Genomic DNA, 12,307 nt, shown 5'->3' with positions numbered 1-12,307 from the left:
AACACCTACAAGTGGGAGCTACTGCTTTGAGCCCTTTGAAAAGGGTACAGAAATGCTTTCCTTGCCAACTTGGGGAGGGAGGAAGGCAAGTCCCAGAACTGACCCCAGAACTCAGTTGACAGTATAAAAGTGGAGTTGTTTCCCCCTCCCAAGGCACATGCACTATCACATTGTATTATTTGCCTTCCAAAAAAGATCTGTGTTTTTCTTCTGGTTTGATGGATCACCATGGAAACTGCCAGGAACAGAGTCATGCTAGGGAAGCTCAGCAACTGCTGTTCTGAGACTGCATTGCCCAGGAATCTCATCTGTGGAGAGACAGAGCCCTTCCCAAGGCTGCTCATCTTCCCATCCTGGGAGAAGCAGGCAGAGGGATCTCTGTGGAGGCTCTCAACATTTCCACCCCCCATGTGGAAGTGAAATAATTCCTCCCTTAATGCAATGCCTTGACAAGCCTGAAAGATTGCATAACAGAGATCACAAACATCTGGGAGCTGTGTGCCTGCCTCTGGTGTGAGACCAGGAACAGAGCCAAAAACCTCCCCAGGTATTGCAGCCTCCCTCCTGCTCTCCCATGGAGGACAGCCTGCCTGCTCTTTTCAGCAACAGAGGCTCCGCAAGTAGGAGTCCTATGGCAGAGGGAATTGTGTTCCTCTCCACACCCCATCCTGACATCTGGCAGCTGTAGCATGACTTCAGAGCAAGACTGGGAAGGCAGCCAAGACCCTTCCCACAGACTAGCCCCATCTCTTACTAGTGTCTTCTCTGCCCCACTCCTAGCAAGTACAGGCCATCCTACGGGCTGTGGAGAGGCAGGAATCCTCCATTAGAGATTGTCTTGTGCAGCCTCTTGTGCTCTGACCACAGAGCAGCCCCAGGTACCCATGCCAAAATTTTTGGATCAACACCCAAATAGAGGGAAAGCTGGGACCTACTTTTCTCTTTACTGAGACTATTGATTTAACAATTCTGGAAAGGATATTGCCCCCCAGCTCTGCCGTGGACAAGGACAACCCCTTCTCCTGGCCTACCCAAACCTCTCCCATTCAGCAACTCTTTTCACAGCTCTAGCAAGGATCAGACATGAGTTCACTCCCCATGGATCTCTTGTTGTCTGTTTTTGTGCTGAGAAGCTATTTGCAGTAATAGGTGGATGCAGAGTATGTAATGAACAGGACTAATAGGGGTGTATGCTCTACCTTGAAGCTACTCTGGTGACCTGCAGCACACCCTGTTGCTTCCTCAGTGCTCACTCCTAATGAACATGTTGCCTCAGACAGATGATGTTTAAGAACTGGGCTGAGATGACCAGTCTGTCCATACAGCTGGCACTGCTGCCACTTCTCAGAGGGTGGCTGACCAGGGGGTATTTCTTTTACTTGGCTTGAATTCAAAGCAGTAATCTATAATCAGTTTCCTGCTCCCCATGTTGTTTGGGTCTCTTTCTCCAGTGCAGCTTTTTGCACTGTGTTTCCAGAGACAGCTCTGTAAATAGATATTTGCCTGGCATTTCACAGGAGACCTTGGGAAGCAAAATTACCGTAAACTGATTGCTACTTTGCCTGAGCTTCCCTCCCCCTGGAAAGGGAAAGCCCTGCTGCTGCCATTCAAGGAAGGGCTGTGGATATGGACTCTCCCTTGCAGCAGCAGAACTGTAGCCATCCGTTACATCACCAGGGCTGCCAGAGCCACAGGTGCAACTCTCCAGGGCTCCTCCCAGTTCCTTCCAGCACCTTGTCACAGCTCACCTCCCTCTTTTTATGCCTCCTTGTCCTCTGCATGAGCAGCCAGGCCCTGCATCCCTAGCACAGCAACATTCAGTTTTGTGAGTGTGGTTGAGGCAGCTCGGTCTGCATAGCTGCAGCATGTGAACTTGACACAGTTTACCTGTGACATACATCATGTGAAGCACCGGTTGCACAGCAGTTACTACTGTAGGCTGTGAACTGAGATTCAAAGCATGCTGTGGTATGTGGGAACTTTTTGGGCTGCATACCAGCCAATGCCAGGCACAAAAAGACCACACAAAACAAATATACTTGCAAGTACTGTTTTCCTTCTCCTCAGCTTGAAGACTCCCACATGTGATCCTCCTTTCTTCCCTGCTCTGTAACAGGAGTTGAACAGGCACATAGCAGCATGTTAACAATCCCAAACTGACTTTTTAAGCTCCAGTTGTCCAATCTATCATCTAGATAAACCTATGAGAATGCAAGCGTTAGAAAACATTAATTATTGTGAGAGATTCTAGATCTGTGTATTTTTATAGAAGAGAAAGTTAAGTTTTTTATCACAGGCTGCTTTAATGATACTTGATGGCTTCTTAATATATCAGAAAAAGACAGAATGGAATCTGGTACATAGAAGCTGAAACTGGACAAATCCAGATGTGAAACAAGGCGAGAGCTGTTAATACTGAGAATAACACTAGAGTTGCCCCTAGGATGGCTCCCTAAGGAAAATGGGAATTCTCCATTGTTTTGCTCTGTGCCAGTCAAGACTGTATATATAAAACATATGCTCTTGCTCAAGTTTTGGCTTGAATAGTACACACGAGTGTCTTTGTGTGTGAAGTGTGACGACATGAGCATAAATGTGATCAAAACCAGCTGACAAAGTACCAGAGGGCAATGGTTTCCTGGCCCTCCCACTGGGTCCTCCCACGAGCAACTGGTTTATGCAGTGAGGTGATCCACAGCTGCCACTCTCTTATTTTTCTGCATGAGCATGTCATTGCTGATTAGAAGGGAAGCAACACAGGGGGTTGCAACTCTGTGTTGTGTCTGTCAGCACACTGCAAGGCCAGGAGAAAGAGAGTAAGGGAATTAGGCACAAAGGCCATTTTCAACATCTTTCAGCCTGTAATATAGGTGGAAGTTAGAAAACTACAATATGAAGCCTCAATTGCCTGTGGAGAGAGACAAATACCTCAAAAAGGTGTTTCAAAGTCCAGCCTTGGTTTTGTGCAAGTTTTTTCCCCCGCAGGATTGAGCCTTCAGTGGAGCTCTGATGCATGGACTTTTGGTCTGGATGGTGTCCTTGCCCTTTGGTAAGTTTTCAGCAGCACTGTGTCTGGAACGCAACGCTCCCTCCCACCTTCAGAACTATGACAACTTTGCTTACTAAGAGAAAGTGTTTCTTCTGCCCTCATCTTCCGACACCTCATTCTCATTTATCTCTTTGTCCTTCTATTTAGGTATCTTTGATATGGTTCTCTTAACAAAACAGCCTGTGCTTGAGTTGTGATAAAGATGGTCTAACAGTGCCAAGCTAGTTCTCTTGGATCTGCCAGAGAATTTGTTTTGTTGGATATTTGCTGTTTATAGTATTTTTTTTTCTGAATGATTTGTCTGCAGTTTGGAAAGATCTGACACATACAGTGCTTGAGCAGCCCTATTAAAGGTAACTGCCAAGGGAAATTGCTTGGGAACAATGAGATACTACTGGCTCTTCTTGCAACCTTCTCCCTCTGAAGTCAAAACTATTTTTCTATTTACGTCATTTAATGGAAGCCACAATTTTATTTAATAGTAATTTTGTTAAATACTTCAACAGAAGCAGCAGAAGACATAAGGAGGCACAGCTTTGAAGACTAATTGCATTAAATATGTAGCAGTGTGTTGTGTGAGTGTTGATGTGATTCTGGACTTCCAGGGGTTAAGGCAAGGTGTGCGCAGGCAATTCTTAGGGAGGTACTTTGTATAAAGTTCAGTGGCTGAGGAATGTCCTGGCAGTCAAGCTTCATTGCCTGGGAAAAACACAAGGCCAGATTGACATTTCAATAAGTGATACGATTCGGTTGGCTTTGCTGGTGCAAATCAGAGAACTTGACCAGAGTCTTTAAAGAAAGAATAAAATAGCTCATAAAATTCAGACTAAGAAATGTTGTGGTTGCATGCTGTGGCTGAAAGGAGCAGGAATAGGATGGGGGGCAGGAAGGGAATAGCTCTTTTTCCCACTTTGGCCAGCCTCAGTTCAAGAGGGGACTCTGTAAAGCATGACACTACCTTTTGCCCTCTGAAATACCTATAGGGAGATACAAATTGTGCTGCTTCAGGTTATTTATTATAATTCCTTGATCTCTGGGAATAATGATTAATACAGACTCACACACAACATGTAGGCTGTAGGCAACTGGAGTCTATTCTACTGGGAATTGGTGGAGAATTCTCTTTGGGTCATACTGTCACAACAGCCAGCTCCACCTCTGCCCGTATTCCTGCATGTCCCTGCTCAGCTGGCCAAACAAGAGAGCTCCTCACCAGATGCCTGTTTCTTTTCAGTTCTTTGCCTGTCTCCACTTGGCTCTCCAGCCATTTCTGTGTAGTGCTATCCTGCTCTCTGCCTGAACCAATTCTCTAATGCACGCTTCATCTTTTAGCTAGAAAGAGACAGCTTCATTCAACCAAATTTTCATGAAGCTGGAAATGGATGAGAAATCTAAAGCGGAACCATCTCTAGGAAACTGCAGAGTCCTCAGTGTCTTTGGAAATGTGACTACTTATTTGGATAATGAGATGTAGATTTCAGAGTCTGCCTTTATTCACTCCAGTGTCCGAATCTTGACCTTCTGTTTTTAGTTATATATTTTAACCATTTAATCACATCAATCTTTTTGTTTGTGCATAGTAAGTGATGTGGTACCCACTGTTTCTCTGCTGAAACATCAGTGAAAGCACACTATCAATGTGAGGAAAGAGTTTACAATTAAAGTTTAATAAACAGCACACTTAAGGTCTTGTTTAACCATGCCTAGTGAACAGAGTTGCTTATGGTACTAGGAGATACTTTTGTTCAGTTCTCCTGCCTGCTACCTCCACAGATTGCTGAAGCCTGTTTATTTGAGACTGCCCTTTTTGCATGAGTAGTCTTAACAGGAGCTCAAGTACAGTTTCAGAGCATTCATGGATCTCTCATAATTGCTCAAGACATCATCATATTCTGGTGCAGTCCTTCCCGAACAAGCCAGACACAAGATGAGACCAACTTTCATCTGAAAGGCCCATGGAAAATGGCCATAAAAATACACATCAGCATGACTGCTATCTCCACTGATGAGAGCCTCATGGAGACATTTTTAAAGCATCTTTGATGGAAGTGATGTGCCTGATAGTGGAATAAGTAACAAGTATTTGCAAAACCTGAACCAGAATGAAGGACCTTTTGCTTTGGAACACACTGGTCTGAGGCTTAAAGCTCTTTTTGTCCTGCAGCCCCTGTCTCCAGTGCCTTTCACTTCCATTTGCCCACCCTGGGCTGCTGAACACCAAGGGACAGAGCGTGGGCTCGGGCAGACTGGGGTGGCAGGGAGCAGCTGGGGCACAGGGCAGCAGTCGGCAGCACGTGGTGTGTGCACACACTCATTGCCAGTGCCAGCCTTCCACAGCAGAGAGATTACCAGCTCTTTGTATAACACATGTAATATAAATTTCGGTAAGTTACTATATATTCATATAAGGGATTGCTGAATATAAAGTAGCTCAAGAAGTGGTGGCCTGTTGTCTGAATAAAATATGTTGGGTGCTGGCAGCTCTCATTAGAAATGCTTGAGGCCCTGGACCTGTTTGTTTGAGTAATTTCATTTGAGAAATGGCCCAAGTTTGTGGGAGAGGATGGTGTCCTCTGGTCAGGAGAGGCGTCATTACACTAGTTTGGTTTTCATCTCTGTCTTGGCACCAACCTCACGCCCTGGGGCTGCCTACAACTAGTGAAGGGTGCTCCAGCTGGAGCCTGGGAGAGCCACCAGCCCCTCAGGGCTGCAGCGGCTGTGAGGGCAGCACGCTGGTGTGGGTGCTGGTGTGAATGCCGGTTCCCCGTCCGGCTGCTCCATGGACAACACCGCAGCCCTGGTGGGCTGGGGACGGCTTGGGAGCATCGGCTCTGAGGGCTGGGCGACGACTGCACAGGGGATGTCAAGAGCTGTGTGGCAGCCCCTGGGGGTGCAGGGTGGGCGGTGAGCGCGATGTCCCCGCTCGGGGCACAGCGCTGCTGGCGCCCTCCCCGCCGGTGCCGCCCCACCTGCCTCGCCGCCAGCCCGAGAAGGGGTTAAAAGCCCGGGGCGGGTGATGTCAGTTCCTGCTCTCCTCGGGAGGGCTGGCTCTGATATTTGAGCCGGGCTCTCTCGTTCGAGTGAAACCGGGGAGGGAATAGCAAAGTGCTGAATGGGACGGGAGCCGTGCCGGGCACCTGCCTGCCGCCGCGGCCAGGGCCGGCCCCGCCCCGGGACGTCGCAGGCACGGACCCCCGCGCCGGCCAAGGTGAGCGCGGGGCCGGGGACTCGGGGGGCCGCCGTGTTCGGGTGTTCGGGGCTGGCTGTCACAGCCTGTCTCCCCCGCTCGTCTTTCTTGGAAGGGGATGGTAAAGGCACTGGCGGGAGCGCTCCCGAGATGATGTTGTGTCATCTCTGTTAACTGAGGTTTGCTTTCGGGTCTGGGACTTTGGCCCTGAACAGACGTAGAAGAGGTCGGGGTAGGAATGGCCACGGCGGGGGAAACGCAGCCCAAGTGTAAACGTGTGTAAATCCTGCGGTTTCCACTGCCTTCCCGGCGCGCCTCGGCGTGCGGGAAGAGCTCTGCAGGTGGAATGGCACAACTGGGAGCCCCTCTTCCTGCCTCCCAGCACTTTTCATAGCCAAGCCACCTGCACTGATGTAGAGGGGAAATTATTCCCTGCTCTCCACCCCCGGGTCCGCGACAAGCCTTGCGCTTCCCGCAGCTTTTTGTGTTATTTTTTCCCGTTCATGCACTGCACATCCCAGGCCGCACTCCTGAACGGAAAATGACCGTGTGGCTGAACAATTCCAGTGGCCTCAGGGCTAAAAAGCTGGGGGGTGAGACCGGTTATGAAGTGGAAAATGAAGTGGCTGGGGACGGAGAGTTGATTCATAGTATGCGATTTCTCCGCTGTTTTGCCTGTACTGCTGACCTATCTGTTGATGCAATGAAGTGACACGGGAGGTAATCCCTCTCCATTCATGTGTTACATTTATCACATTTCTACTGATTGCTTTTGTAGTAAGATAGGAGCAGAAAGTTAGACCAGTATTCGGCTCTGGTGTTCAGGAGGGTCTGGTGTGTTTTGCTGTCAGGTTCTCAGTCCTGCAGTGCTCCTGTGCTGACAAATCCCCTGTGACAGCCTGGTAACCCGACTGCTCAGCTGAGGAGTCACTCGTGTTCGAAACATGGAAATAGTGTTTGACTTGTCTTCATTGTTTGCACTGGATCAACAAAGCTGCAAACACTTTACTTGCATTTATATCTGCACCTGAAAGTCTTCATGTGGATTAACTGTTTTTAATCTTAGAAGGCTTTCTAGGTGGAAATACGCAAAGTCTCTGAAGTGTTTTGAATTCTAGTCTGGATCTATCTACATCTCAGAAATCAGCTGATTCTGGTCTAAAAACCAAAAAATCCCCCAACCAATGTGGCATCTTTGTATAAATTTTAGCTTCATCAAAATTACAACTGGATATGGGCACTCAAAGCAAATACGTTCATATTTACTTTCCATATATAACGTTTAGTGTCAGAACTGTCTCTGATGGTGATCAAAAGTTACAGATACATGCATGAGACTACTAGTTTTACCTGCATTTAGCAGTTGGCTCTGTCACTTTTTCCCCTGCTGAGTTTGAGGACTTTGTAGCTCCCATTATCCTCGCTACTTAACACTGAAAATCAATCTGCTCTTTAAGAAACAGCTGTATGGATTTAAGAATTAAGTTTTGAAAAATCTCAGCTTATTTGAACAAAGTGTCTGCCTCCTATTTTCCAAGTTCCTAAAGTAAGAAGTACTGCATCTGAAAATATCTCACTCCCAACTTACTCATATGCCTGAGGGAAGAAAGAACCAGTTTTATATAAATGTGTAACTGTAAATATATGCAGTTTGGGTAACTGTATAAATTCTTTATCTGATATGAAAGGGACCAGTATCTGGGAGAGGCATGGGAATCAAACAATGTGGTGAATAAAGATGGTTAAGAATTACCCAAAAAGTCATGTGAAATGGCAGATCCAAGAGAAAGGACTTAAAGTCAGTCTGTCAAAATAAAGTTGATATTGCAATTCATAGAGTGCAGATGAACTGCTTACGTTCAGGAGAATGGGGGAGAAGGAATGATGCATTTTAACAGTAAATGAAAATTCAGAATAAATTTTGCAAATAACATTGTAATTTAGGTGTAACTATTAGACATTTTGGTACAGTATCTTTCTCTGAAAAAGCCTAAGGTTTTTGCTGGGGGGAGGAAAAGCTATAATTCTAATTTCTAGCCTTCAGAAATCCTTTGGTATGATGACCCATGAGGAAGTTATTAGCTTAAGTGGAGGAGATGAGGATTAATAGAAGAATTGTAAGATAGACAAATTGCAGAAGAGAATGTGACAGCACAGTGGTGAAGAGGTCTATTAGATGGTAGGTACTTTACTGGAAGGTTGACTGACACAAGGGTTTAATCTAATGACACAAAGTGAAATTGCACATTAGAAGTAGTAATAGAGTCGGCACAAAACCTGAAAGAGCACTTCTTAAAATCAGCAGAGGAAAAAACGTGCATGTACTAATCAATCACCTGAGCCTGTTGAATTTTGTAATCACAGAATGAGTACTACAGCAGGTCATCTGGCCCAGCCTAGGGTAATCCTAGAGCACATTGCACAGGATTGTTGGAACAGTTCTTGAATATCTCTAGTGGGGGAGTGTCTGCATGGTAAAGAAGTTCTTTCTCATGTTCAGATGGAACTTCCTGTGCATCAGTTTCTGCTCACGGCCCCTTGTCCTATTGTGTTGTACCACAATGGTCTATAGTACAGAGAACCTTGATCTTTTGGAGATCTGACTTGGACCTGAGCTTTATTAATCTGTTCCAGTATCATTGTAATTACCCTCCTGCACTCCCAAGTCTGGCATCTGCTAAGGAAAGGCCAGCTGAGATTCCTTTGCTCCAGTTGTGTTGGCTTGTCTGTGAATGTCAACCACCAGTGTAGTAGGGTGGAGAGTGCTAAATGCCTTTACAGAACCCTTTGTTGTGGGTGCATGCTGCCTTGCACATGCAGTTGTGGTCACCCATAATTTTGAAGGGGAGGGAGAAAGATAAAACTCAACTCCTTTATATGATGTGCTCTGAAGCTGGAACAGGTGCAGAGGGAGAGTGGTGAGCATTTCTTATGAGACTAAATGAGCCCCTTATCTGTAACCTTACAAAATGAGGTCTTTAAGGAGAAGCTTTTGATATCTACAAATACATCAAGGGGTAAATATGAGGGAGAGAAAAAAACTAGCTAAGTTGAAGGGCAATAATCTACAAGAATGAACAGATGCAAGCTGGTTATATTTATGCTGGTAATTGGAAGGCAGCTCGTTAGAGGAGTGAGGTTCTAGAACAACAGGAATAGTGGGAGCAAAACTGCCTGCACAGTTCTAGGGAAGGGCAGCATTCATTTATGAACAGGACTATATGATGCAGTTGTCCATAGTGATAAGGAACAAGATGTAACGATTTGGGACATCTATCCCAGTCTTAGATTTCTTATTCTGAACAGGGTATTTTAGTTCAACCAGAAGTTATGGATTGTATGGGAAAATTATTTTTGCTCTGGATAAGCTGTGTGGTACATCAGTTTCATTTTGCTCTGTGCCATTAGTTTATGCCATTAATTTACATGTCATCTTTGAACTTCTTTATACCTGTATGAAAAAGAACAGTTTCATTTGAGAGCTGAATTATTATGTACAAAACAGAGTTAGCAGTAAACAAATTTATGGTGCTGTAGGATCCTTCCTTGTGCCCTCTTTTGATTTGGGAAGGACTGATAGCACTACCGTAGAGGGAAACCTTATGGCATTGTGAAGTGTACCAAAGGCAATCTGATTAAATGCCTGGCAAGGAGCTAGGGCTACAGATTAAATGAATGTGCTGGATGGGTTGTGGAAAAGGATGGCCTCAGCTTTTGTAAAGCTGTAGGTGTGCTGCTTGTAGAATAGTGGTCTTCTTTCCTATTGCAGTGTATTCTTGGTGCTGCAGTGCTGGACATGTGTGCCCTTGCCTTATTTTACTTAAACCTGCCTGACCTGGAATAGTATTTCACAATTCATTGGAAATGAAGGCAACTTGCTATCTGGGAAACTTTCTTTTATTGAACAAAGCAACCTGTACATAAAATAATTTGCAGATAATGGTTGTAGCTAAAGGGTCTAAAATATGTCTTCCTTAGCTTGGAACATCAGGGGTACAGCTGAATAGAGTGGCTTGCTGTGTTGTGTATACTCACACTATTATGTATAGTAAGGGTAACTTGAATCTCAAGCCTTACGAGCAAAACATGAGCTAAGTGTCCTGTCAAGTGGGTACAACTAGAGGACATCTTAAACTTTTGCACTCTGCAAAGGCAAATATAAAGGCAATGAGGCTGAGTGACTTCATTGCTCTCTCCCAAGTCGTGGTCTGTTCCTTGGTCTGTCACAGTTTGGGACTTGCAAGTATGCCTGTGAGCAGGTGAGAAGTTCCTTGAACAAGAAAGGGTTTAATTGTTTTGATGAAAGTGAGCTAATAGCTGTCCTGGTTTTGTAAACATTTGTTATTGTGGGATAATACAGCTGGCCTCTTGGACTGCACACAGTGAGTTGATCTTACAAACCTTTTTGTTCACAAATGCCTTAGTACCTACATTTCACATATCTTTTACAATAAGCACAAAAGTATCTGAAATGTCTAAACAGTTACTGAGAAGGAAAATAAAACAACTTCAAAAACTGCAACTTTCTCCATTTTCTGGAGTTATTTATATCTCTTGATGTGTATAAGGGCTTCAGTAGAGCAGCATGTTTTGTCTTCAGCCTTAACTTGTTCCTGGTTGGGTTCTCTTTATGTTTTAACACAGTAGTTGTTTAGATACTGGGGCACTTCCACTCCTATCATGCGCTGATTGTATCCAGATAGTTAGGGTTTGGGAACTGTGTTGCTTAATACATCACATCATCTCAGCACAGTCTGTATGAGATAAGACACTGGTGCCCCTAGTTAAAATATGTGTGTTACCAGAGTTACATTGAGAAGGTTTTAGGGACTTGAGAGTTTACAGCCATACTGGTAGAAGGGAGGCAGGAGTAAAAATACTCCTAATCTCTGGGTATAGGCTGAGCAAGACTGTAAGGCTAGCAGTAAGGCTGTTTCTGGAATATACAGTATGATGCATTAGTAAATTATTTACTCACTTTGAGGGTAAAAGTTTATCCATTAAGAGTGACCTAAAGCAGAGAGCAATATCAATAACTCAGGATAGTACTACTTCATTTTCTGGTTAGGGAAGAAATGGTTTTTGTTACCAGTTCTGTAAAGAAGACTGGGCACAGGGGGTGGTAAGTTTGTCCATCAAAAATACATACATTTTTTTTCCCCTTCTGTTTTGCAGGATTTTTAGAGCACCTCAGACGACATCCTAAATGGATGATTAACTTCGCAATGGCAGAACTCACACTGGAGAATGGCAGCTGTATGGACTGGCAGAAGCGATGCCTTGCTTTGGAGTCCCAGCTCTTCAAATTCCGCTTGCAGGCAAGCAAGATCCGAGAGCTGTTAGCTGAGAAGGTGAGGCAGTGGTGACTTCTACTTTGCAATAAGTTATGACATGAAAGCAAAAAGACTGTAAGTGCTGAGCTATTCAGTAGAACCACTACTTGCAGTAAGGATTTCTTCCTTGATTACAGTATGTTCTTGCACTCTGCTTATTACTCGAGATACAGAGATGTGCCTGCATGAGCGGTGTAAAGTGGCGATAGTGAAAATAAGAATTTGGCCTTGTTTACTGCAAAATCACCAGGGATTTGGACTTAGGTGAAAACGCCATAGCAGCAAGACTCTGGATATCTAAAGTGTCTGAGGCAGCTGCAGAGTGAAGATGGACGTTGTGGATAAGAACAGCAGGATCAGGACTTGGCTGGCAACAGAAAAGCTTGTAGGAGTGCAAATGTTACAATGTTAAAAGAGTAGAGAGGGATACATATATTGCCATAGTGTTAGCATAATATTACATAGCCAGTCAAAACATTCTGGGGATACTGAGGAGCAGGGCCAGATATTTTGAGATCTGGATGTTAGAAACTTGCATTAACATCTGTGGTTTTAGAGGCATCTCCTACTAATCTCTTTCAAGTGCACTGAGTGAATTTGTTTGCATCCTAGGGGACAGGCCTGGCAAAGATTTGAGGGGTTTGTTGGAATTTTCTCTTTTGTTTGTTTTCATCATGGTTTGAATATTTTTGTGTTTTTTCTTTACCTTAAATTGAGTTGTTTTTCATTTTGAATTAA

The 12,307-nt window shown here is 44.7% G+C and overlaps 1 protein-coding gene across 4 annotated transcripts in view; it reads left to right on the top strand.

Moving 5' to 3' along the window:
- The window catches only part of PLEKHH1 (pleckstrin homology, MyTH4 and FERM domain containing H1), an 80,494-nt gene that overhangs the window by 16,267 nt on the left and 51,920 nt on the right, over window positions 1–12,307 (top strand). The window contains exons 1-2 of one of the 4 annotated variants that reach the window (XM_071558133.1): window positions 6,151–6,257; window positions 11,412–11,587. In XM_071558133.1, coding sequence (XP_071414234.1) covers window positions 11,447–11,587 — 141 coding nt within the window. In that variant the 5' untranslated portion in view covers window positions 6,151–6,257; window positions 11,412–11,446. Of the gene's footprint in view, window positions 1–6,150; window positions 6,258–11,265; window positions 11,588–12,307 lie in introns of those variants that run through there. The other 3 variants (XM_071558134.1, XM_071558135.1, XM_071558136.1) reach the window with 3 other exon arrangements.

The sequence above is a fragment of the Pithys albifrons genome, chromosome 6 (genome assembly GCF_047495875.1).
Source record: "Pithys albifrons albifrons isolate INPA30051 chromosome 6, PitAlb_v1, whole genome shotgun sequence".
NCBI classification, from domain to species: domain Eukaryota; kingdom Metazoa; phylum Chordata; class Aves; order Passeriformes; family Thamnophilidae; genus Pithys; species Pithys albifrons.
The sequence above is the reverse complement of the archived record's forward strand: the minus strand, read 5'-3'. Positions and strand labels throughout refer to the sequence as shown.